A 24512-nucleotide genomic window follows, 5' to 3' on the forward strand; every position below is an offset into this window, starting at 1 on the left:
TAATTAATAGGTACTTCGTGCTAGCGTTATTAGGTGCTTTCGGCGTGTACCTAGCCTACTAGCCGGCGCCTACAACGTTGCTAATTGGATTAGCCGGATTTCCCCCGGCACAGTCGCGTCGGCGCAATTACGCCCAAAGATTTTACGACTGACGCCGGTTTGCGATTAAAACTTATCAAGGAAAACCGATTCGGCCGACCCCATCAACCTAGCAACATACGAGTTGGACACTTTTACAACATATTCGGTTCCAAGAAGCACGCCTACACTTGCATTGCGGCCTCGCACACCTTCCCGCCGCGGCATGGGAAGAGACCCCAAGCGATACGTGGTTGCGCTCGGCGCTTTTTACGCACTCTTTCAACTCGCTACACAAACCTACAACCCGGCTGCTTTCTCAAATAGAATCTACAGTAACTCGCTGATAGCGAGCACCTTGTCGCCATGGCGACCACAAAGATGACCAAGAACCAAATGAGGAGGGCCAAGAAGAAGGAGCAGAAAAAGGCCAAAGCAGAGGTGCGTCGCATTGGAACATTGCTCGTTCCTCCAAGTTGCATTAGCTCACCTATCACAAAGAACGGTGATAAAACAGAGGAAACTCCCAAGGAGCCTGAGATTGAGACGACACCGCAAGAGAAGCCGGATGATACCTCCGAAAAAGAGCCGGCTGTCCAAGTCGAAGTGGACTCTCTCGATGCGTACGACGACGATCCTGCATTCGCTGCCTACAAAGAGATATTCACAAGATTCAACATCAATACCGGAGATGAAGTCTCCAAGAACGAGAGTCAGGAGCAAAAAGGCACAGTGCTTTACAACGACGATGACGATATCCCCGACGAAGACCAACAACCGAAGCTGTCCAAGAAGAAGCGCAAGGCGCTCAACACGCTCTCCGTCGCCCAGCTCAAGGCTATAGCCGCCGTCCCCGAAGTCGTCGAGTGGCAAGACGTCTCCTCGACCGACCCCCGCGTCCTGGTGCAAATCAAGTCGCAGCGCAACGTCGTGCCCGTGCCCGCGCACTGGTCCCTCAAGCGCGAGTACCTGTCGTCGAAGCGCGGCATCGAAAAGTCGGCGTTTCGCCTGCCGCAGTTCATCGCCGAGACGGGCATCGCCGAGATGCGCGACGCCGTGCTGGAAAAGCAGGCTGAGCAGTCGCTCAAGCAGAAGCAGCGCGAGCGCGTAGCGCCCAAGATGGGCCGCCTCGACATTGACTATCAGAAGCTCTACGATGCGTTTTTCCGCTTCCAGACCAAGCCCGAGCTGACGCGCTTCGGCGAGGTCTACTACGAGGGCAAGGAGACCGAGGTCGACTACCAGCACTTTCGCCCTGGCGACCTGTCTGAGGCTACCAAGGAGGCTCTCGGCATGCCGCCCGGCGCGCCCCCACCGTGGTTGATTAACCAGCAGCGGTTTGGACCCCCCCCTTCCTATCCTACCATCAAGATACCCGGTCTCAACGCGCCGCCGCCGCCAGGCGGTGCCTGGGGCTTCCACCCTGGAGGCTGGGGCAAGCCTCCCGTCGACGAGTTCAACCGTCCCCTCTACGGCGGTGACGTGTTTGGTATTACCGGCCAGCACGGCACTCAGACACAGTCCGCACAGCAGCTGGACCAGCTTGGCGTGCCCGCCGAGCGTACGCTATGGGGTGAACTGCAACCGCGCGCCGAAGAGTCCGAGGAGGAAGAGGAGGAATCCGACGACGAGGATGAAGACGAGGACGACACCGGCGACGCCGCAGGACAAGAAGCGAGCGGCCTCGAGACGCCCAGCGGCTACGCTAGTACTCTCCACGGCGAATACCCGCCACAGGGCACGGAGACGTTCATCGCCGGCGAGATGGATCTCCGCAAGGAGCGCCGCGGCTACGACACGGAAGAGTCGTCCGCGCCGCGCTCCGCCTACACTGTGCTTCCCGAGCGGCAAGTGCGCGCGGAGGGTTTCTTCGGCAGCGACCGCGCCTACGACATGGCCGCCGCGCAGCGGGCGGGCATGCCTGTGCTTGGCGGCGCTGACGAGGACGAGTCGCGCAAGCGCAAGAAGCCCGGCGACGTGGACGTGGCAGTCGACGTGGACGCGCTCAACGACCGCGGTGGCCTGGGCAAAGACGAGCTGCGCAGGAGGTTCGAGGCCGGCACGCGCGAGGAGGGCATTGGCGCGCAGTGGGCGGGCGGCCAGGACGACGACCTCGCCGATATGATTGCCGAGGAGGGTCGCAAGAGGCAGCGGCTAGACAGGGAGCGCGTGGAGAAGAAGAAGGAAGGGAGACGACACTAAGACAAGATCCTCCTCCCTCCATTGGTGATAAAAACACAGGGTTTGCATGGGACCTGGGTTTTATGTTCTGTTTGTGTTGTATACAGTTAAATTCATGGGCGTTCAGGATCTATCAATGTAATCAAACTTTTTGACAAGGATGAAACAAGACGAGTGAGCAAGCCAAAATCAAGTGCAAAGACCTCTTTATATCTGCGCGAGGGTCGTCTACTTCATTTCGTGCAGATTATTACAGCGATAAGCCATATTGCTGTGAATGTAAAGAGGCTAATTATATACAGATATATTGCCCCAACTCCGGCTCGCCTCGGCCCAGTCGCCCAGATATTCTGAAAAATATAAAATACATCGCAGAGGTAAAAATGGCAATCAAGATTCCGTTTAGAAATCCCAACATCCACATGTCTCTGCAGCGCGGTAAAACGCACTATTTATGCGCAGAGAATGATACGCCATTGCAAGGATACATGCGAATAAGGCTGTGGTAGTAAGAAAGTCACTTTTTTTTGCAGAGAAATTTTGCGACAAATGCAGCCGCTACGTCGCCGAGGATGCGCACGCATTACACATCCATTTGCGGTTCGTCACGTTTACAACCGCGGTGTCCTTGATGCAGTCCGAGTGATACAACCTCTTTTGGCAACGCTGTGGTGCGTAATTAGCACAAATGGCTTGTTATGTCTACACTGCAAGAGTGACATACCTTGTTAGAGCACACTAGCAACCGAGGCCCCCTTACTGGGAGCTGGCATATCGTGCATCCGTTGCTGCTCTTGCGGACGTCTGTTGCTTTGGATGCTGGCGCGGCCGGCTCTGTTTCCGCGGGCAAGATGGCATTCGCCACGTCCATTGTTCGTAGCGACCGGGCCTGATTGATAAAGTCAAGAGCCTGCTTGATGGCGTCGTCGGTCAGTACCTCCCGCGCGAGCAGCACGCACGCATGCTTGCCAAACTCGCTCATGCGTTCGTCCTTTGCCACCAACCAGGCCGCCTTTTGCTGGACGAACCCCAGCCAGGCGCGCGGCAGGTACGCGCTGGATGTGATGCTCTGTTTTAGAATGTAGCCGTCCCATTCCCATATGTACTCCTTTTCGGACGGCGTCACGTCGGAAAAGTCGGCAATGCTCTCGCGGTGCTTTTGAATGAGCCACGTCGCGTCATGATCCGGAGAGGGCACCCGATCGCCAGCTTTCAGCAGAGCTTTGCTAATGGGGTGATATAGCGGCTGCGAAATCTTGGGAACCACGACTGTGTCCTTCTTGGGTGGCTGCGGCCGTCGCGCCAGAGTAGTCTTGCTTCCAGAAAATACTGGCTGCCTGGGCACGGGTGAGCGAGACGCCATTCTGTCAGTGGAAGATCGTGCCTGCGGGGTCTTGAGTAGATCGTCATTTGCTCCGGCAAGGACACGCTTGGTAACCCATGATCGATCTCCGTCGACAAATGTCTGCAAGTTGAATGGATGCGACGTCGGCCGTATCTGGAAATTTTTGGACGGTGATAGAAAGGTATCAGACCGGCGATGAGAGACACGAATCTCTGGCCCCTCACTCGTGAAATTGTATTGAAACTCGAAACCAGGATGATACGTTTCTAGATGCAGCGATAGCTGCTCAAAAGTCTCATGGTACGAGCCACAGGCTACGCATCGATTGAAGTCGAGCCGCATAGGCTGTTCCTGCGGCAATATGTAGGAAACTGCACCCTCCGCCACTATCGCGCCTGTGTCGTGCCGTCTTTTGCGTTCCTTTCCACGCGCCTGGTCGCTCAAAACCTTGAGGTTGTATATTTTATTTTGTTCCCTTCTTCGTAATGACCTAGAAGGCGTTTTGTCGCCTTCTGTTTGCTCGTCGTCACTGCGCACGTGGCCATGTGACCCGAAATTGCCGTTTGCATTGTTGATGGGAATTGTGAACTCGTCGCCGATGGGCGGACATTTGTCGTGGCTCATGTCCGTATCGGGATCAATGGCAGTGATACATGGCATGGAATCTTTGTCGAGGCGTCGCAATGCGCTGAAACCAGACGACCAGCGCAGGTCAACGTCCACGACATACTCGGTCAAACTGTCGGGTCTGTCTGCCCCTTGAGGAGCTGAGAGTACCAGGGGCTCCTTTAGTTTGCCAAAAATATCGTGAAAGCGGCTCCTGAGTATGATCTTGCGCATGTCGCTGGGGCTTGCGTCTTGCAGCGCAAGCAATGAACCGAGATCGCTGGCACCCAAAGGAGGCCAGAGGCTACCGCTAACGGCCTCGAATTCAATGAGCAGCTCGTATGCGTCAGATAGGTCGTAAGAGCCATCATCGTCCCTATTGACGAGGATGGCATCGCGTGGCACGTAAAAGGGCCTTGCCATGTGCACTCTTGCGATGCGATGGGGCCCGGCAGGGTTTTTGAAGGTAATGAGATCGCATAATTGATTCTGACAGTGAAGGACGCGATGCGTGCCCTTGGTGGCATTGCTGAGAGTGATGCGACAATTGGCCTTTGTAGTAGTGACTTGGCTGGGCGCGGTACCAACTACGCTTGTGCGAACCTTTTTGGAATCTCTGTGAGAGACCCTGAGGACCTCTATGCGGAGAGTGGAACGTGTGTCGGATGTCTTTGGCGATACAATGAGGTGGTCAACGTCGAGCGACTCGGGAGTGGAAACACGGCGTCGCTTGCGCGGCGGAGCAGCGGCTTGGCCATCGCCGGGGAGCTGGCCGGATACAATGTTGCCCATGAGCTCGGCTGAGTTTTGCCAATTTGTGATGCCCTGTAGCCAGTTGCGTTGTAGAAAGGGCGCTTTCCGCTGATAAATGTCGTTCAGCGTCATTGCGATGCAACGGTTGCCATGAGTGAACAAGCTCTGTAGCGCTCGAGCCTGGCCTTGGCGTGGCAGTCAACGATGAGTAGGTAGTTTCTTCGTCGCAGCTGAGTGGCACAGAGCGATGACGAAAATAATGAGCCTAGAAGCACGCGGTAACGCGGCTCATTGTGATGGTCTTGCGCGCCCGTTTGCTGGGTGAGCGACTGGTGGTCGGCCGAGCGGCGTGTCTCAAGTTGGTGACGGACGCTGACTGGATGCAAATGCCGCGACTTCTATGTTTGAGTCGATGCAGACTTGTCAAAGATGCTGCGGGGGTATTATGAGGCGCGCAGGCAGAGTCGCAGCTGCCAGACGCGTGTTGGATTGAATGTTGAAGGCATTGCCAGGCGAGAGACGGGCGCCACATAGGAAGAAACCCAAAGCGGCTTAGCGTAGGTCGTTTTTTCAAAGGGGACCTCAACCAGTGACATGTCTTGTGAATTGTGATGCGGCGATGTAGCTCGTATTTCAAATCACTAGGAACAAGCGCTGTGTGAAATAATTGATTGGTTTACGGACATGAAGGTCTTGGCAGCTCAGTCTAAGAGCTCCCATGTGGTTGACTTTTGCTCGGCTTTTGCTCAGCTTTTGCTCAGCATTTGCTCAGATCAGCATTTGCTTCGACGCATATGCGGTTCTTGTCGTCGAGCGTTCACAGTGACATGTACCTACTTAGTAGTGCCTGAAATGCAGGTATTCCTACCTAGTCATAGGGGTGAATAGCGAATGGTAGGCGCCTGTGGAACCCTGTTTGCCTGCCTGTCTGGCCCCACCCGGAAGTACCGATACGTAGCAAAGTCCCTGGGGCACACTGCCGTGACCCCACCAACGCACGCGAGGCTACCAAGGTTGTACTTTTTCGTGCCACTGTCGCCCCGCTGTCGTCAATCGCCTTGCATCACCAACTTCGCTGCTTCCAGCAAAAAACTTTGATGCGCCGCCCGCCACAGCGTTCTCTGGTCAATTCCATCTTGCCAATTCAAAGCAGTCTAAGTTTATTTTCCCTTCCGGGCATTCGATCATTCAATTTTTTTTTGCCGCACGTTACGTCGATCGATAGTTTGCGGCTTTCATTGCCTAGCCCGTTGATAGTCGGCAGACTGTTGTCGCAGGCCACTGAGCCCTCGATCGAGTCCATACCCTCAACAACCGCGCATCCCAGTCTGTCAAGCTCTCAATCGATGCACAGGAGAGTCCAGTTTGTTCTCTTTATCCTCGAGTGCGCTTCCAAGAGGCCATCTTGAGCGCCATGGCTCGCACCCGCAATGCGTCGCGCTTGTCCACTCAGCACGCCTCTTCACGACGCCAGAGCCCGTCGCGCAGATCTAGCAGCCGCATAACTCAGCTCACAAACCTCTCCACAAGCTCCGAACTGTCTTCTGAAGACGATCCACTCGATGTTGGGAATGAAGAATACTCCGAGTCAGGCGCAGACGAGACTGCAACAGCCTTTCGCATTCCGGTCCGAAAAACAAAGACGGCTCCGTCGCAGCGCAGAACGGGCCGAGCTAGAACTGGGGAGAGAACCACGAGAAATACATACAAAGGCAGTAAGAGAAGCAGCAAAACCCCTTCGAAACGTAAGCGAGAAGATACTAGCTCCGCCCATTCGAGCCCCTCGAAACGATCTCGACAGTCACCGAAAATAGTACGAGAACCCTTAATACACTCGGCCATCATCCCGGATTGGAGGGACCCGAGAATACCTGTTGAATGCTGGTCCGACATCTTCTACTATGCAGCCTCTGATGACACTCCGGATAGCCTTGCTACCAACTGGCTGCTTCAAGTCGCCACAAGCTGCCACTTCTTCACCGAGCCAGCTCTCGACACGCTTTATCGCTGTCCGACTATTCGGCATTCATCAAAGGCCAAGAAGCTTGCAAGTCTTCTTGAACAACCCGTCTCCGAAACAAGATTCAACTACCGATCTAAAATTGAAATCTTGCACCTTGATATCCACGTTGTGCCCGCCACTATCCTGTATCAGCTAATCCACCCGCTTCCTCGACTCCGAGAGCTCATCATTTACACACCATATGATCAACCCCCGTATAGGGAGCTCGAAAAAAGTATTCGCCGGCATTATTCCGCAGACATCTTCCAAGCCCTCCTTCCGGGAGCAAACGATGCGACCGAGGCTACTCTGAAGCCGTACCATACACAGCTGAGGAGCTGGGAATGGAGCGGGCGCCTGATCGGAGGCTACGTGGATGGGCTCAAGGACATTGGCCGCATACACGAGCTGCCCTCCTTTGCTACCCTCTCACGCGTGAGCTTCACAAACTTTCAGACACCGTCTCTGCGCAAGCGCTCGCCCAGAAATGATGATGAGGCGGCGCTATTTCTCGACCAAGACAATGCCCACATTGAAGCTATTGCTGCATCTCTCGCTAAATTGCCATCACTAACTCATCTCGTATTCGAGTCATCCACCGTCATGAATGATCACATGCTTACTCTTCTACCGAGAGGCTTGCTTCATCTCGAGCTGATCAACTGCTGGGAGATTCGCGCTTTTGATCTTGCAGCCTTCCTGCGAGACAAGGGTAGTGAGATGCGCATCCTCAGCCTCCATCATAACCAGTCGCTCGACTTGGGGTTTCTGACCGATCTCGCTGATACATGCCCCAAACTGCGCGAGCTAGACATGAACCTTTCATATTACAAGCTTCATGAAGCGGCCAGCGACTCGGACCCCATGTACGATCAAGCGTTGCTGCCTGATCAGGTGCCTCGTTGGCCGCCCAGCATCCGAGTCATCAATATTGAACATATACGTGACTGGTCCGTCGAGGCGGCGGTCATGTTCCTCCAGACCCTTATTGACAACGCGCATAACTTGCCTAACCTACGTCACCTCTCTGTCAAAACTATGCTAGACATTCCATGGCAGTCTCGCGCCACAATGCGCACTGCCTGGCGTGACAAGATGGAAAAGGTCTTTTTGCGACCCTCTCCTGGTCCTCCGCGAGATTTTAAATCGCTCCGACCCGAGACGGCTGAGAAAGATTCCAAGACGACAACATTGGCGTCGTCCGCAAAGCGCACTTCATCGCCCACATCACCGTCTCGTCGCAGCTCCAGACTTGCCGAGCACAAGTCTACTTTCCGTGACGGACGCAAGTCGTCACTGCGCCGTTCTGATGGATTCAAACGACGCAAGACCTACAGGGAGCCGGATACGGACGAGGACGATCTTTCCGACTCGGAAAGCTCGGATTCCGATATCAGTAGTGTTGGCATGGGTTCCACCTCTTCAAGCGTTTCTACGCCGGTGCATGGCCTGTGCAAGACTGTCAACATCGTATTCGACAACCAAAAGGTGCGCGAGCTGCAGTACGGCATGGAGGACTTTCAGACGGACAATGCCGTGTCAGACGATGATGAGTGGAGCGGTGACTACGAATCCGATGATCCCGTTCTACAATTTTGAGCGCTATCGTATTAATATGATACGCTGTCATACTCGCGTCGCATCAGATGCGACAAATGTCGAGTGCAAGTGTATGGCACAAATGTAATGTGTGAGATGGTCTAGTATCTTGTTGCTTTGCGAAAGGGCGAAACGAGCAGCTGTGGAGTAAAAGAACACAGAAGGAATAATGCAGATGAAAATATGAGCTCCATGAATTAATACCCCTCACAATATAAGAAAATTGCTCGAGAAAGTTTGGTAATCTCAAAGTATTTGCAATTCAAAGTGAGTTTCACATACACACAGGAGCGTTTGAGCAGCAGCAGACCATTGCTATTCGGCAGTTTGCCCTCCCTCACTGCCATCATTACCCGTCCAAGTCAATCCATTCCAGATATCCAGTGCCAGTCAACAATCTACTTGCCCACGTGCATTTAAACGTGTAGGCGCTCACATAGCCCTGCCCGTGCCCATACCGAAACGGCGCATCCACGTCCGCCTCGAGCTGCAGCAGCCTCTCCCCGCCATCATCCTCGTCCACCGTCCACCGCATCCGCCTCGGCACCCTCATGCTGCGGCCCTGCCCGTCCACCAGCCGCTTCTCTGCATACTCGACGACTTCCAGCTCCGTCCGCTCAAACACCCGCGCCGCGCCACCACCGCTCAGCGTCCGCAGATGCGCCAGCAGACACAGCGTGCTGCCGCCCGCGCCCGTCACCTTTGTCAGCAGCAGCTGCGTCGACGCGTCGAGGTTGACAATCTGGTAGGTGAAGAAGGTGACGGGCAGCTTGAGCGCTGTCGGCACGGGCCGCCGCGTGAGCGCCTGCGGCGTCATGCACCGCCCGTACTCGACGGTGCAGAGGCCGGATATCGGCGTCGTGGTGATGCCACCGCCGTCGCTGCCTCTGCGGGCGTCCTGGATAGAGCCCGTGTAGGTTGCTAGTACGCTAAAGTGGTCGTAGAGCGGCATCTTGGTAAAGTACGAGACGTGCTCCGTCGCCCGCACCGCAATGTGGACACGCATGTGGCGGAAGCGCCCCGCGACCGTGTACTCTGGATGGCGGCATTCTAGCACCAAGTCTCCGCCGCCGCCGCCAACGCCATCGCTGCCCCAAACCAGCCGCGACCCATCCGCGCGGAACTCGCAGCTGCCCGACGCCGCGTCATACGCCTCGTAGTGGTGCTCGTCGCCGTGCGCCGTCGCCGACAGCAGCGTCGCCGTGTCGCGCGCGTCGCTGCCGGCTGCGACGAGGTAGTCATTGTCGAAGCAGGCCGTGCCCGTGGCGCCGATCAACGTCATAAAGTTGAGGAACCGGTACGGCTCGGGCAGCCGCGGCAAAAAGACGCCGTAGTGCGTCCACCCCCACCAGCGGGAGTCGTGGTGCGGGAGCATGATGTCGGCTTGCGCAAAGGGCGCCTGCGACGCGCGGAGGCGGTCGTCGAGGTACGGTGCCGCGTAGGTGACGGCGAGACGGGCGGCGGCGCTGACGAGGCTGTTGGTCGCGGGGCGGGGCGGCGGCGCGACGTCTGCTGCTGCATCGGTACCTGCGGGGGACGACATGACGTTGTCAATATGTTTTTGGAGATGAATTAATGAATGATGTTTAGGTTTTTTTTCTTTTAAAGACTTTGGTAGAGTAGAATGAGAGGCTGTACATAGCTCATCGCAAACAAGTTAAGTAACTGCCGGAGGCCGGCCGGATTGCAGGCTCCGAGTCGGCCCACTCCCATAGCAATCGGTCACGAAACTCCGCGACGGCCTGACTACAGGTTCCGTTTCACATTCTCACTCGTGATGTCGGTAGGATTCTCGTAGCCCAATTATCTCTGTTGACAATTGAGCTTGTCTCGAGCCGAGGCTCGTCGATAGTCACAAGCTTCTAATTATTCCTGACTTTCAAGTGCCATGGGGGAAGGCAAACACGAACTTTATTTCGTTGACCTATCTATTTCGCCTCTGGTTTCTGAGTGTATGAAAAAGAATCTCCGGACTTTCGAAAAGCTGCTCTCGAATTTTGGCGCTGCTGATACACCAATTGCCGAGAAGTGTGTGCCGAGATATTCAGTGTCTAAAAGAGCCGGCACCCCAAGCAACAACCTCTTCACTGCGTTGACGTAGGCATCTGATCAGTCGTGCCCTTATTATCATGAATGCCTCGGCGACTGGCTAGTCACCGACGCCCTTCAGCAGTTCAATTTGATTAGCCGATCCATAGCTCGCTTCGCCAATGATTTCGTATTATCGACGCGCCGATCATCGGCGTAATTGTGTCTTCTCTCGCCTTTCATTGGGTCGATGCGCGCGTATTCCCAAACGCCTTCTCGCTGATTAGGTTAACCAATCTGAAACAGTATTATTCAAAGTCCATCGTACAGTCCATCCTTCCAATGTCGCCTACTAGAACGCCGCGCCGCCCGTGCCTTCGCCCGCGAGATTCTTCATGCTCTTCTCGCTCAGGTCGCTGCGCAGCTCCCAGGCGGCCGCATCTCTCTCGAGCCGTCCCCACATGGCTAGGCCCTTGCGCAGGCGCTCCTGCTTGACGCGCAGCTCTTCGCGAATTTTTTCCTCCTCGTCGCGCAGTTTGCGATAGTGCGGCTCCACGTCGCGCGAGACGCCAAGCACCATCGGGAGCATGCTGGGGTCTAGCTTGCCGCCGGGTATCAGCGGCGGCATCGTCGACATTAGGCTCTGCGCGAGCGTCTGCCGCGGGCCGCTGCCATGCTGAGCAGCAGGCCCCGTCGGCGGGTTGAACGGCCGGCCGTGCGTCGGTGTCGACGCGCCGCCCTGGCCGCTTATGGACTGACTTCGTGGGCCTGTCGGGATCCCGGACGAGCCAACCGGCGTAGAGGGCCCCGGTGAAGGTCCTGGGCGCGTGGATGATTGCGACCAAGCGCCACGATTGCCGCGCGACTGGAACCCGCCGCGACCAGAGGGCACATATCCCCGTGGACCGGAAGGCACGTTTGTAGGACTGGCTGTGTCGGGCATGCCGCTAGATCGTGATGAAGGAGACTCGACTTGGCCACCACCTGATCTTGGGCCGTTGGGCATGATACGCAGTGCGGCAGGACCTCGCGGTGGTGATTTGATCCCGGCGGGCCCATCTCTGCCCGGTCCATCTCTGCCCGGTCCATCTCTGCCCGGTCCATCAACATAGCGTGGCGAATGGTCTCGAGATTTGTACGGCGAGCGAACCCGAGGTAAAGGGGATGCCCTGCCAGAAGCTGGCTGTGACGGAATAGCAGAGGATACGCCCGAGTCTCTCGGAGGCGGTGATCGTCGATAGGATTGGTATCGGTCGTCTCGTCGTGGACCTGGAGATCGTGATCGTGGCCTGAATCCAGATGGCGTCGTCTTTCCTGACGATCGGTCCGGCCCACCTCTAACAAATGGCGAGCGCGAGCGTCTTCTATAGATACAGTCAACAGGCAAGCCCTCGTAGTGTCCATGAGCGCATCGGTATCGAAACTTACCTATCATCTCTGCGATCCAAGTCTCGGTCCCTATTGTCACGCATTCTGTCGCGCTCCCATTCTCTATCTCGACTATCTCGACCTGCGTCTCTCATTCGGTCCCTTGCCCAATCTCGTCCTGGCGATCTCGGGGGCCTGTCTCTGTCAAATCGCATGTCTCGAATCGGCGAGGCCCTTCTAAGGGGACTCCTCGGCGGCAGCGGCGATCGTCGACCGGGCGGCGGCGATCTGTGCACAGGCGACCTTCGCATCGGCGAGCGCGCTGGCATAGGCGTTCGTGACGGCAAAGACAGCAGAGGCGACCGTGTTCTATCCCGTCGTCTGGGGCTGTCGTGGCCACCACGATCTCTCGAGCGATCGCGCCTGAACCCAATGCTTCTGGATCTGCGACGCGGCACGTATCGTCCTGGCACATAACTATCGGAGCCGCCTGGGCCGCTGCCCATGCCTGGGCTGCGCGGGCGCGGGGGAGGGCTGCGCGCTCTTGGACTCCGGGGAGGGCCTCTGTCGCGAGACCGCGCCGGGCTCCTGGCCCGCCTCGGAGATCTGTCACGGGGTGTGGGACGCCATGATTCGCCTGCGCCGTATCTCACGACTTCGCCGTCGTCGAATCTATCGCCGTTCATCAGTCAGTCGAGGTCATGGCGAGTAAGGAGTGTATTGTTGGCAGCGCCTCTTTCGCCAGCGTAGCATTGGCTGCTAGAGATCGCTGCCGCAAGATTCATTGAATAGAGATAAATGAAGCGCTAATCGTTGGATGTGCATACCTTCGACCTCGATCTCTATCTCGGTCCATTGTGACGATTTGTGCGAGCTGCGGGCGAATGTTTTAAATACAGGAGGCAACAAGCTGCATATCTAGTGGAAAATTGCACGTTGAGGGTGACAGCGGCCGTGGCTGGACTGTGCGCAAATCGCCTTGGCACAGTGCCCCACACAGTACACTGCCTCGAACATCACCAGTCGAGGGAAAGAAGCAATTTGCAATTATTCCTAGTACCATAATCCGCATTTGCAAGTGACACCTCGAGTCTAGAACCAAAACCAGGAGTTAACAGAAAATAGCAGAGAATACAAGTGGTCCTCTCCCTGAACCAGAAAGCCAATACGCAGTGCACCAAATCAAGTACTCGAATTTATTGCAGCAACTTCTCATCCTCAGTCGTCTCTCCTCGGGTATCAGCAACACGTTCCAGGATCCATTTTTGCGTCTCCTCCGCATGCGCGCGCATCATCTTATTCAGCCCGGTCGTTTCGCTACGAACCACGGTGCCGAAGCGACGCTTCTGTACCTTACGCGTCAGGTCATGGTCTGACCAGCAGGCATGATTACCGGCAACGTAGACGCGGGAATTGCTCTTGTACCAAGCTGAGAGTTCTGTGTCAATGTCAGATTTGATCGGGCGCAAGCTGCCTGTGACAAAGTTGACGACGCCAGACACTCTGGATTTGCAGTCTGGGAATTGTTAGTACAAAAATGCCAAATTTGAAAAGGGTACAGAATGGATTCACCTCTGTTGATGAGAAGCACCTTGACCCCGAGGTAAGCGTCTCCAACACCCATCAGGAATATTTCCTCGGCGTCACTGAGTTGGAGAAAGTTATCCCACAGATAGCACATCAGGGACTGCATCTGCTCCTGGATTGCCCGCTCTTTGTAGCCCGGGATGTAAGCTTCCATATCCGCATCCTGCGATACGTAGGCCGGAACATTGACATCCATGACTGCAAACTTCTGTCCAACGGCCCAGTCGATATATTGTGTGACGCCATCCACCACCCAAGAGTTGTGGCTCTGTAGAGATCCATCAAGGACGTCAGGCTGCGCTAGCAGCTGTGGCGGATCGTGGATGATGACCAATAGCCGCCTAGCATCTTGTAAATCTGGAGTTACCAATACTTGATTCTCAAAGGACTTGGAAATTTGATCGCGCTGCACGTATAGCGGCACCATGTTATGCTTGGCCTGCAGAGCCTGCTGCTGCGCGCTGCGAATGACATCATGAAGACGGTTTCCATCGAGCGACTGCGTTTCCGGTACATTGACGATACCGGGACGCATGCATTCCCAGTAGGGAGCTTGGTGAGCCTGGACTTTAGCTAGAGTTCGCGCGGCCTCCCTGTTGATCATGGGAACCTTCATGCGCGGCGGCGGCTCGCTCATCAAAGTCCGTGCAACAGCTACTGCCGAGTTTGAAATAGCCTGCAAGTTGTAGCCGCCCTCGAGGCAAACAGCGACTTTGCCATCGGCCAAGGACATGAGCATATGGGTCATGTGAGCGTAGCATGATGGTGTGACGAAGCAGCCTCCGAGCTCGTCTCCGTCGGCGGCGTCAAACCCAGCCGAGATGACAACTAGGTCAGGGTCAAACTCTTTAGCTATGGGCATGACGATTTTTTCAAAAGCGGCCATATATTCTCCATCTCCCATACCCTGATCGTGCCACCCAATATTGATATTCTTTCCAAGACCTGGTCCAACGCCACAGTTTTCGATTCCCCCGTCAGGAACATTGGGATCAGGCGACTTTCCAGGATAGAAGGCGCCGTTTTGATATACGTGAATGGAAATGTAGAGAACATTCGGGTCGTCGTAGAAGATGTTTTGGACACCGTTACCGTGGTGCACATCCCAGTCCAGGATCAAGACCTTGCGGCAGATGTCAGGATAGTCTTGCTGACAGACACGCACCGCCACAGGTACATTATTAAAGAAGCAGAAACCCATAGCCTGATCGTACTCTGCGTGGTGTCCCGGCGGCCGGATAACTGCAAAGGCATTCTTGACTTGGCCTTCGATGATATTTTTGCACGTGTCGATGGCGCCGCCAGCAGAAAGCAAAGCAGCAGGGTAAGACATGCTACCCACATACAGCGACTCCCGCCCTTGATCAAACTGTCTAGTGAGTGCGCGGAGTTCGGCGGAACTCAGCTTATCAATGCTTTCGACCCACGACAAGTGCTCGGCGGAATGTGCCAGACAGATTTCGTCTCTCCGCGCTGGTCGAGCAGGGATCCTCCACATATACTTTGTAGGGGACTCTTTAATGATTCGGGGCAGCTCTGATTGCGGGCCGGTGTAGACGAGGCCCATCTGCTTGAATGCTTTAAAGATTTCGTGAATGCGCCTGGGATCTTCCGGATGGTGGGTGTTAGGGCTAAAGTCTGCGTTCATATGAAGTTTCATGCGGTCATCATAGCAGCATCCTGTGGGAAGCAGGCCACGACGACGAAGAAGCTCCAGAGCGACGGAACTCTCATCAGGCTCACTCTCCGGTTCGTAGTCGGCAGAGTTAGAAGGGCTGCCGTCGCCGTCGGCTCGGGTGCTAGCAGAGCCATTCATAGGCTCAGCTTCCCCCATGGGGTGATCATCACCCTCCATCCTAGCTTCAGCCTTTTCCGTATCCATCTGTTCCTAGAAAGGGCCGGAGACGGAAGGGCGGGCGAAATTTGCTGCCTTGGTCAACAGTATCGCGCCTCTGTAGCAGACTCATGCAAGCCAGCTGCCCTTTGTATCTAGAATACGACGTCAGCACTATGCTTATGAACCATGGTAGAAAATGCTTGATAGGTATATCATAGAATCCGAGTAAAAGCAATATGAGCGACTACTGCTGATGCATCGGCTCTTGGTCGTGGTACCAAAACAAAGTTTGCTAATGCTGATGCCCAGAGAGAAGCAGTCGACGCAGAGTCGCATCGCGCAGCTATACAGGCCAAGATCCAGGAGCAGAGATGTAAAAACTGCATTTATTTCCAAAATATCGAGAAACATGACTTTGGGAGATTGTGACGGGGAAAAGAGGGCACGTCAGGCCGCATGCATATCATACCTATGAAAGAGGTTGCAGGGCGCTACCCAGCGACGGCCGTCAAAACCGCGCGACGGCCAATTGAGATGGTCAATAGGAGTTGAAAAGAATCGCGATAGAAAGTTCTTTTCAGATGCAAAGGCGGCGGCAACGATTTCGCTGGGACGCTCTGGCTTGCGGCGCAAACGCTCAGGATAAGACGTAACACGAGGGATGGGGTGCGATTGGAGAATGGGTGGCTGACTTGGCCTCGGAGGAAGTAACTTAGCCTTTTAGGCCCTTTAGTTACTGGTGCTGGCTGAGACCACACAGCACCAATACGGGTGGGGGCACCTTCAACACCACTCTGTAAGTTAGCTTTCATGGCAATATGTGGCAGAGACGCCACAAAGGCTTTTATTTAAGACAGTTTTTAATAGTTTCTATAAGAGATGGAGTGGTCGAGCTCGATGTCATGGGTTGTAGATGCAGAGGTGTTATACAACTACAACGCACTTCAATCTTCAAACACCTCGGCCCGGTTACTGCAACACATCACAAAGAAATTATATTACACAATAAAAGACCGAGAACAAAATAAGACTACAGGTTTTGAAAACAAGACCATTCTTGTATATCCGCTTTTTGAAGCTCTTATTGTCTTGTTGAAGCATACGCCGCCGCGAAGCATCATACTTATACCACCAGTACTCGTTGCCTACAAGTCAGGCAACAGCCACCATGATTTCAGAATTAAAGAATCGTCTCAAGTACATGAAAAGGCTGCAACGTAACATGGACGGAAGGAAGCGCGCGCGAACGCGAAAAATGACGAGAATCGCGGCGGCCTATTGTCTCGTGATGCCCATCCATAAGTTGAGGAGTCTGAGCAAGGACAAGACAAGAGCACCAGGGCTAAAAAAGGGCTTTCGGCACCTCGAGCGCTTCGTCATTCTATGTAAGTACAGGCCAGATCTTCGGAACCAGCCTTCTGCTTGTCTCTAAGACGTGATCATGAGCCACTGGCCGCATGCTGACTCCTCTTCACGAAATTAGACCAGACTGGCAAGCTATTGAAACGGGATGATGATGTTGAAGTCAACTCAACAGAACAAAGCACTGATCCTCCCGTATCGGAAGCCCAAGAAGAGGCAATATCTCTAGTACGTTGGTACACTCGCTACCCATACTTCACAAGACTAACCTCAGCTTCTAGTGCCTCGAAAGAGACAATGGCATGTGTGTATTCACCGGGTCGAGTTCAGCGGAAGCCTGTCACATCATCCCTCGCTTACTTCACAGCTCCGGCTCAAAAATTGCGCTTGCAAGCTCGTGTACTAAAGAGCTGTTTCCGAACTACCCTCCGTCAACGGACCTGGCACAATTTCCTGGCGAGGTTGATCCCCTGGACCTATCATACAACATGCTGACTCTGGATCGCATCCTCCGTCAGCGACAGGCGGCTGGCCAGGTGGCCGTTCAGTCGATGGGTACCACAGCAGACGTGAAGGGCAATCGGTTTGGCGCCATTGAGCTCAAGTTGCGGCGGCTCCGTGTCCGTAACAAGTGGCGACCCAATGACAAGTTTGAGCTCACCATCGACAACCTGTCCGACATGCTTGGCCAGGATGGGTCCCCATCGTCAAGCGACGCTGGTCTCCAGGATCGCGATGATTATCCAACGACTGACAGCCGCAGCGTCCAAATCGAGATGCTCAAGCCCTTCCTCAGACACATGGACATGCTTGTCCGCATGCAGCACACTTGTCTTCAGATCTCGGCCATGTCAGGGGCAGCAAACGCGTGCGCCCTCGCGAGGGCCGAGGATTTTGAGGCGGATTTCCAAGGCAGTCCCTTATTCGAAGATATTCTTGACGATTCCGTATCCGAGAATGATTCTAGACGTCGAGTCCTCAGTTGGCTGGAAGACCGACAGGAATAAATTATTTCAAAGACTGCTTGGTCCATGCGTTAGCAGCGCTTAAAAGCAGTATTATTATGCCACTCCTTTTCTCCTGCATTTCTTCATTGAGATTGTATCCAGAGTTAGTAACAGAGGTGTATTGGTGTCATAAAAAAGAAAAAAAACCAGCCTATGCTCGTAACATGGCAGTGTACCCATGTGCTTCAAACACGCTATGCATTTCGTCCTCCAAGAATTCACCATCATCTCCACGCGGAGAGTATCGTGAGAACTGGCGCACCGGTGGCACGCCAGGCGGAAGCGTGCCATCCGCCCTTCCATCACGCCCATACTCTAAGCGTTGCGCTTCCCTTCCGTCACCAAAGTCTAGGATGCCACCTTCGCAGTCCTCTGGAATAATCGGCAGATTATCCAGTAGCTGACGCTCTTCAAGCACGCATCGAATAACGCCCTGGAGCGACTCTTGGTCAAGGTTAAAGGTCGGACGCTGCAGACGGATCTCAGTAATGAGGCGCTTTCGGCTGTAGCTGTAGATATTCTCAAAGTAGTGCATCAGCTCTTCGGGGCTCAACTTGGCATATGTCTTGACGATTCGCGCCCATTTGCTTTGATCGTTCCACATGGCATTGAGAGAATGCTCCCTGCTCACTTGCTCCATCAGCGGCAGGGGATCGCACGACTAGACACGATTCGGTCAGCTCGTTGCGTCTTCATCATTTGACGCTGCTTAGGCTTACCAGCTGGTATGTAGGGTCCAGTCGGGGGCAAATGTAGTGCAAAATGACATCTTTCATTGTCTCGTGCAGATCGAGAAGCTCCATGAGCTCTGCAGTCGAGTGGCGCCGCATTTGGCTTGTCCTCACATCGAGCACAAAAGGCATGGGGTGACCAGCCTGGGGACGCGTCCATTCACCATGGAAGTACGTGCCATAGAGCCACCATCGGTAGAAAGCGCGCCGGAATCTTGGCAGTTCTTGATCATTCAGTGCCCGGCAGTCTGCTGGGTAATAAAACCATCGCATCTGCGGAAAGAGTTGCTCCCACTGGCGGACCAGCCGGCACATGCGCAGGATAGACCCCAAGTCATCCTCCGTCAACATCGCGACACCACTGCTCGCAAGGCCGCAGGCCTTGCGAGTCATTGGGATGGCTTGTCTATTGATTCTTGGGGAGGGATTGGCGCCATAATGCATGCTGTCTATTTGAGGTCCAATCGTGTAGCCGGTATCGCCAGGAAAGCGCTTGAATATGACCGTGCGAGGCTGATAGCAAGTTCGGCTTTTCATGTCCTCATCCGTGGCCGTATAAACTTGGAGCAGCTCGTCAAACGGGCTGAACTCTTTCGACAAGGCTTCGAGAAGGATCATTATTTTGTTCTTGTTGAAAACGCCATGAAAACTCTTGCAAATAAGGGAAAAGTTGAAGATGGAGTCAAGATCCAGATGCGAGAATATGTCTAGCAAGATCTCGACCGGGCAGTCGGTCAGGGCATTTTGCGGGTTGGTATTAGAATGCATGGTTGCGACGTTGCCAAATAGCTTGGAAAGCAACTGTCTGCTGTTTGGGGTTTGTGATGCTACAGGAACGTCTGTACCTGAAGCTTCTAGGTCAATATAGTCTATCGATTTGTTAGATAGGGATGATTCGTGTCCGATTATCTTTGCAAACCTTACGCGGCAACCTGGAGTCCTGAGCCTGGGGCGACTCTAATGAATAGCAAGGCTGAACTATGAGTCAAGTGTCGGCAAAGGGGGAATCACGCCTTTATCAACAGAGTCCAGAAGACGCTGCTGTGAACGGGCACAAGTACGAAGCAGATGTCCCGTAACTTGAGATGGAAGAATACCGAATTCGTCCAGGAGTAAAGCTCAACTCCAAATGTTTCCCGTCTTCCACTTATACAAAATGGACGACAGGAAACGGTGGTGCCTGAGCTCTACAGTCTATACACCCCGGCGTTGGGGCTATAAAAGGAGCATGAGATGTCGTGCGCCATTGCGCTGGTAATAATATGTGATTTGGAAGCTGGCATTACTGCCGGCGGCGCTGAAAGATGCATGACGCAGATTTCTCTTTGCTGATCTTGCAGGCAAGGTGCTGGATGATGAAAGTGAAAGAATACGCGTGGGTAAAATAGGAGACAATTTAGTCCGCAGAAATAATAGGCACCTAAGCAACTGGGAAATTGACGCGGTTGCGCAAACAACTACCGGCTTTTTGCCGGCGCAAAGCCGCATTGGCGTCTCCAATAACATTACCGCAATTCGCAATGAGTAGTAACTAGACTTTGAGTTGGTCAAAATTCGTATTGCACATTTGCGAAATAAGCTAATTCACAGTTTACATCTTCTTTTCCCGACAAAAGCATTGCAAAACGCCAACGCCGCAAATGAAATGCAAAAGGTAGTTTATGCAAACAACTTTCTCTTATCCAAGTCGTCACCGGGCATTATCTGTTTGCTTCCGTTGGTTCGCAGACCAAGATCCGACTTGCGTGACAATCTTCCAACCGTCTGCTCGACCCTGGCGTTGTGGCGACTGGCCTTGGACCTGCGCAGGTCGGCGCGGACCTGGTTCGGCGAGACAAATTGCTTGTTCTCATAGATTATGGGCCCGCCAAAGGAGCCCTCTTGTATCACGATCGGGGTGAGGACGAATCGGGGTCCGATTTCCACAAGGCTGATCTCGAGGTTGTTGCCGGTCGCGGCGGCCTTTTTGCTCTTCTTCTTGGCGTCCTTGGCGTCGCCCTCAGAATCGAGAAGGGAACCTTCGCTCTCGTTTATTTGGTAGTTGCGGATCCAGATCTTGCCGTCGACAACGCTGAAGCCCATGACATGATCGATGAAAGGCTTGGATTTTCTAGCACCCTCCGGAACGCCGAATGTGTGGAAGAACAATTCTTTGATGACTTTGAGATGCGGCTCGGAATCGAAGGCGGCATCGAAAGAGAGGAGAGGCCTCGAGCCTTTTAGACAATTGCCGGTAAAGTGTAGCTCCTCCATGGTGTGCACTGCGTTAGACCCATTAGTTTGCTGCCATTTGAGTACACAACGCTATGCCACTCACAATTTTGCAGATGGAACTTGACGGTAGGTCCATTGGGAACTTTGCTTAGCCAGATATACAAATCCTGCCCTTTTCGCGCCTCAAAAAAGAGAACATTGTTGCAGTTGTACAACTCGGCGAGCTCGTTGAGCTCGTTCAGTCGCGATTTGGAGTCGAATTTGGCGTCTTTTCGACCATGAGGAAGCATGGTTGCAATATCGTTCAGAAGATGGCGATGCCTAATCACTGTTGTGAGCCAGGTCCCATGCGAAAAGTCGAGCGCGCAGCGAGGGAAAAACTCACCTATATGTTACGCCGCGAGACGACAGAATCAACACTCGCTGCTTATTCTTTTTGGGGTGAGAAGAGGGAGCATCCTGCTTTTGGGCGCTGCTCTTGGAAAGCGACTTGTAAACGGCGGCCATTGTGTACTGTACTTTGTCGCAAAGTAATCGGCGAGAATGTGGTCTCTCGAGTAAAGGCTTCGCTTCAGAATAGTTTGTAGGCTCACTGCCAAAAATTTTAGGCGGAGCAAGACTTTCTCCGGCCGATAAGACTTTCTTATCGTAACGCGGGACTACCTAACCTTCATCGCTACATACGAGTGGCACAGTGGGTTTCTGGGCTGTCAAGTATCTGGTACCTCACTTTGTCGACCCACGACCGGTGATTTGCTAGTAGCGAGTACCTCTCTCCTGACCCTCCATAGTCGCACAGTGTTTGGCTAATCTGGCTCTAAAGCGGTCTGAGTGAAAGTTGGCGGCGCCGGGAAAACGTAGCGAGGCACAACGATGGTAAATAGTGGTGAGTTTGACAATCGGATTTGATTTGGCATTAGAAGTTTCATTTTAGTTACGAAAGGCGTGGTAGCAATCGTCAAACGCATCAGAACTTGGACAACCATCAAAAAACAAAGGAAAGCCAAAGTGACTGCGCCTTCTACTTGAACAAATTCGAAATCAACGCGGCTGCATTCCCTGGGCAGTACGTCCAAATTTCCATACACGGCGTAATATCATGAGCGCACCGCGGCGAATCTTTTGGTATCTAGGACAAGATATCGAGCTGTGTATCAGGTTTAGCAGCACTTGCCGCCCTTGGACGCATCGTCGTCCGCGGGCTTGCTCAGCGAAATGTTGGTTCCGGCACCGATCGTGGCCTGCGCTCCGTCACCACTGTCGAGAGCCTTGCTGGAAACGATGCGGTAGATTTCTGCAGGTAGAGGGTTAGCTTGCACGTCGCCATGGCGAGAAACTATCGGTTCCACGCACCAGTGAGAATGTTTTGGAAAGCAAGCTCGACGTTGCTGGCATCGAGGGCAGAAGTTTCGATGAAGGACAGGTGGTTTTCGCCTGAAAAGGGAGGTCAGCTGGGCCGATGTGGCGTAAAGGAAGACAGAGGGATCTAGGTCAGCATACTAGCAAACGCCTTGGCTTCTTCGGTGGGAACAGCTCTCAGATGTCGCAAATCGCTTTTGTTGCCGACAAGCATGATGACGATGTTGGCATCAGCGTGGTCGCGCAGCTCCTTTAGCCATCTCGTGACATTTTCGTATGTTTGATGTTTGCTGATATCGTAAACGAGGAGCGCACCGACGGCGCCGCGGTAGTAGGCTGAGGTGATGGCACGGTATCGTTCCTGACCAGCAGTATCCCAGATTTGCGCCTTGATGGTTTTTGAGTCAACCTGGATAGAGCGCGTGGCGAACTCGACACCGATGGTGGACTTGGAGTCGAGGTTGAACTCGTTGCGGGTGAAACGGCTGAGAAGGTTGGATTTACCAACACCAGAGTCTCCGATCAAAACGACTAGACAGGAGCATGTCAGTGGCGATGCGCCGGGGTAGAAACTATGGCAGCCGGTAGCTGCGGAATCGAATCAGGGGAAGAGAGGTTGTTGAGTGCACCTTTGAAGAGAAACTAGTGGGGCGACGAAGTCAGTACGAGCTGCCAAAAGGACGAAGAGCGATGAAGCGAGAGAGGCGAAGCGGGAAAACGTACATCATATTCATCGTTGGCCATGGTTACGGTGTTGCGGCGAGAGTGAGCGGACGTGTATGCAGGCGGTTGCGGTGACGTTGTGGTGTGGATGTGGAGGAGAGAAGTCGCGGCTTTGCAAAGGTCCAGTGGGAGGTCTGGTGCCGAATGGGGCTACCGATGTTGCCTGTGGACGGATATCTGGAGCCTTGGTGGTGGGCAGTGAAGAAGGTTGGAGGGGCAGGAAACGACCTAATCAGAGCCCGAGATGGTGGAGGGTTACCTGTTACAACCCTGAGAATAGCAGAGCCATGCAGAACATTAGCGCCAGGCTGACAGCGCACAGGCAAGAATCAGGGCCAGCGAAACAAGGGCAAGGACTCAAAGAAGGGGGTTTGAGGCGCAAATCGACTCCAGGCAGCGGCTTGTCAAGGGGCACGAGGGGCCTACATGAGGGGGACCGCTGGGACCATTTACAGCGGGTTGGGCGGTTGGGCGTGCGGGCAAAGGAGGTAAGAGGCTTGGCCCCACTACCTTCCTTAGTACCTGATACGCACACTATATCAAGGATAATACCTACCTACGCGCGCGAGGGGTATTTTTTTAGCATAGCAACAATACGCTGTCATGTAAAAAATGTCTTTTTACTGTCTAGTAAGACTATCAGAGCATCTAGCATATGTAGAAGTTAATATAGATGTACTATGACATATCTAAGCGACTTAACAGTATTACTAGATAGCAAGGAGAGATTGCAAACGTAGGGGCTACCTAGGTAGGTAGGTACCTACCTATGTCAGAAAATCCCCCCCTCCCGCGTAGGTACCTACCTAACTATCTCCTTACATGCCTATATTCACTTCGAAGCCGACTGTGCGATTGCGCGTTCCGCCAGCGCCAACCGTGCTTCTCTCCCAGCTTTTGGAATTCCACCATCCTTACGTTGTTAGCACTTGCGATGCCCGAGTTTTCGAGCCGGGCAGCCGGCTACCTACAGTTCATCCCCGGGATCATAGCTATTTAGATGCCTACCTAGAGACAGCCAGCTGCCAGCTAGGACCAGCATTCACTGGCAATTTCATCAAGTCCATTCACCAGCTCCGGGTAGATGTAGCTTATCGACAGAATTTTAACTATACGGTCCAATATCACGAACAGTCACAAAGAAGCCTCACCATTGGTCTACCGTTCTACAGATGTCCAGTTGCCCAGTCCCATCCAACATTTTCACCTCCATCTCTCCAAACAACCCTTCATACTGCGTGGTTCCCATTCATAGCAGGAAACATTTCCATACAGTTTACTTTACCGCCCAAAAACTACTCAGCCTGTGCTGTTGTACGCAAGTGGTTGTCTCGTCTGCATTGACCTCGCGCCGTGATACGCGCCAATGACACCGTCCCCCGTTGCACAGCAGCTACAGACACGTGCTGCGAATAGCAATTGTTTTACAGGGCATTTTCCCGGAGTGAGTGCACATAGATTCGGTGCAATTACTTATCCCGGCATGCTCATTTGCAACAGGGACCAGGCTTGTTCAAGAGCAGTGCAGCTTGGCATCTTACTTCCAGCAGTTCGCAGATGCGCCGCGTTTGTAACCATTTTCTCAACAATTGATAGTGGTTCGTCTATCCTCGATGACAGTTACCTAGCCACCATGTGTTGCGATATCACAAGTTGTGGCACCATTGGACATTCATCACGAAATTGCACTTCAGCGAGCGCCCCTCGTCTTGACTTCGGCAGCGCTTCACGC

The 24512-nt window shown here is 53.8% G+C and overlaps 10 protein-coding genes across 10 annotated transcripts; 3 read left to right on the forward strand and 7 right to left on the reverse strand.

Annotated features, from left to right (window-relative positions):
• Positions 1-444: 444 nt before the first annotated feature.
• BBA_04531 (spliceosome associated protein) lies at positions 445-2280 on the forward strand (the record flags this gene model as incomplete). Its single annotated transcript, XM_008599628.1, has 2 exons — positions 445-519; positions 580-2280. 2 exons carry the CDS (start codon positions 445-447, stop codon positions 2278-2280), a joined length of 1776 nt encoding a protein of 591 aa, XP_008597850.1.
• A 537-nt stretch (positions 2281-2817) lies between these two features.
• BBA_04532 (uncharacterized protein) lies at positions 2818-5095 on the reverse strand (the record flags this gene model as incomplete). The annotated part of the gene is made up of 2 exons (XM_008599629.1): positions 2818-2925; positions 2984-5095. 2 exons carry the CDS (start codon positions 5093-5095, stop codon positions 2818-2820), a joined length of 2220 nt encoding a protein of 739 aa, XP_008597851.1.
• Positions 5096-6377: 1282 nt separating this feature from the next.
• On the forward strand, positions 6378-8564 carry BBA_04533 (uncharacterized protein; the record flags this gene model as incomplete). The annotated part of the gene is made up of 1 exon (XM_008599630.1): positions 6378-8564. One exon carries the CDS (start codon positions 6378-6380, stop codon positions 8562-8564), a length of 2187 nt encoding a protein of 728 aa, XP_008597852.1.
• Positions 8565-8913: 349 nt separating this feature from the next.
• Positions 8914-10107, reverse strand: BBA_04534 (uncharacterized protein; the record flags this gene model as incomplete). The annotated part of the gene is made up of 1 exon (XM_008599631.1): positions 8914-10107. The coding sequence occupies one exon, from the start codon at positions 10105-10107 to the stop codon at positions 8914-8916; it is 1194 nt and encodes a 397-aa protein (XP_008597853.1).
• Positions 10108-10944: 837 nt separating this feature from the next.
• On the reverse strand, positions 10945-12816 carry BBA_04535 (serine/arginine repetitive matrix protein 1; the record flags this gene model as incomplete). Its single annotated transcript, XM_008599632.1, has 3 exons — positions 10945-11956; positions 12021-12632; positions 12788-12816. The coding sequence occupies 3 exons, from the start codon at positions 12814-12816 to the stop codon at positions 10945-10947; spliced, it is 1653 nt and encodes a 550-aa protein (XP_008597854.1).
• A 340-nt stretch (positions 12817-13156) lies between these two features.
• BBA_04536 (histone deacetylase) lies at positions 13157-15429 on the reverse strand (the record flags this gene model as incomplete). Its single annotated transcript, XM_008599633.1, has 2 exons — positions 13157-13476; positions 13533-15429. The coding sequence occupies 2 exons, from the start codon at positions 15427-15429 to the stop codon at positions 13157-13159; spliced, it is 2217 nt and encodes a 738-aa protein (XP_008597855.1).
• A 1210-nt stretch (positions 15430-16639) lies between these two features.
• On the forward strand, positions 16640-17753 carry BBA_04537 (uncharacterized protein; the record flags this gene model as incomplete). The annotated part of the gene is made up of 3 exons (XM_008599634.1): positions 16640-16769; positions 16868-16974; positions 17028-17753. 3 exons carry the CDS (start codon positions 16640-16642, stop codon positions 17751-17753), a joined length of 963 nt encoding a protein of 320 aa, XP_008597856.1.
• Positions 17754-17904: 151 nt separating this feature from the next.
• Positions 17905-19252, reverse strand: BBA_04538 (F-box domain-containing protein; the record flags this gene model as incomplete). The annotated part of the gene is made up of 2 exons (XM_008599635.1): positions 17905-18414; positions 18473-19252. 2 exons carry the CDS (start codon positions 19250-19252, stop codon positions 17905-17907), a joined length of 1290 nt encoding a protein of 429 aa, XP_008597857.1.
• An 891-nt stretch (positions 19253-20143) lies between these two features.
• Positions 20144-21205, reverse strand: BBA_04539 (ribosome biogenesis protein Brx1; the record flags this gene model as incomplete). Its single annotated transcript, XM_008599636.1, has 3 exons — positions 20144-20745; positions 20802-21019; positions 21084-21205. The coding sequence occupies 3 exons, from the start codon at positions 21203-21205 to the stop codon at positions 20144-20146; spliced, it is 942 nt and encodes a 313-aa protein (XP_008597858.1).
• Positions 21206-21858: 653 nt separating this feature from the next.
• Positions 21859-22801, reverse strand: BBA_04540 (Ras family protein; the record flags this gene model as incomplete). Its single annotated transcript, XM_008599637.1, has 5 exons — positions 21859-21992; positions 22052-22132; positions 22199-22588; positions 22687-22699; positions 22781-22801. 5 exons carry the CDS (start codon positions 22799-22801, stop codon positions 21859-21861), a joined length of 639 nt encoding a protein of 212 aa, XP_008597859.1.
• Positions 22802-24512: the final 1711 nt, after the last annotated feature.

The sequence above is a fragment of the Beauveria bassiana genome (genome assembly GCF_000280675.1).
Source record: "Beauveria bassiana ARSEF 2860 unplaced genomic scaffold BBA_S00010, whole genome shotgun sequence".
Taxonomy (NCBI): Eukaryota; Fungi; Ascomycota; class Sordariomycetes; order Hypocreales; family Cordycipitaceae; genus Beauveria; species Beauveria bassiana.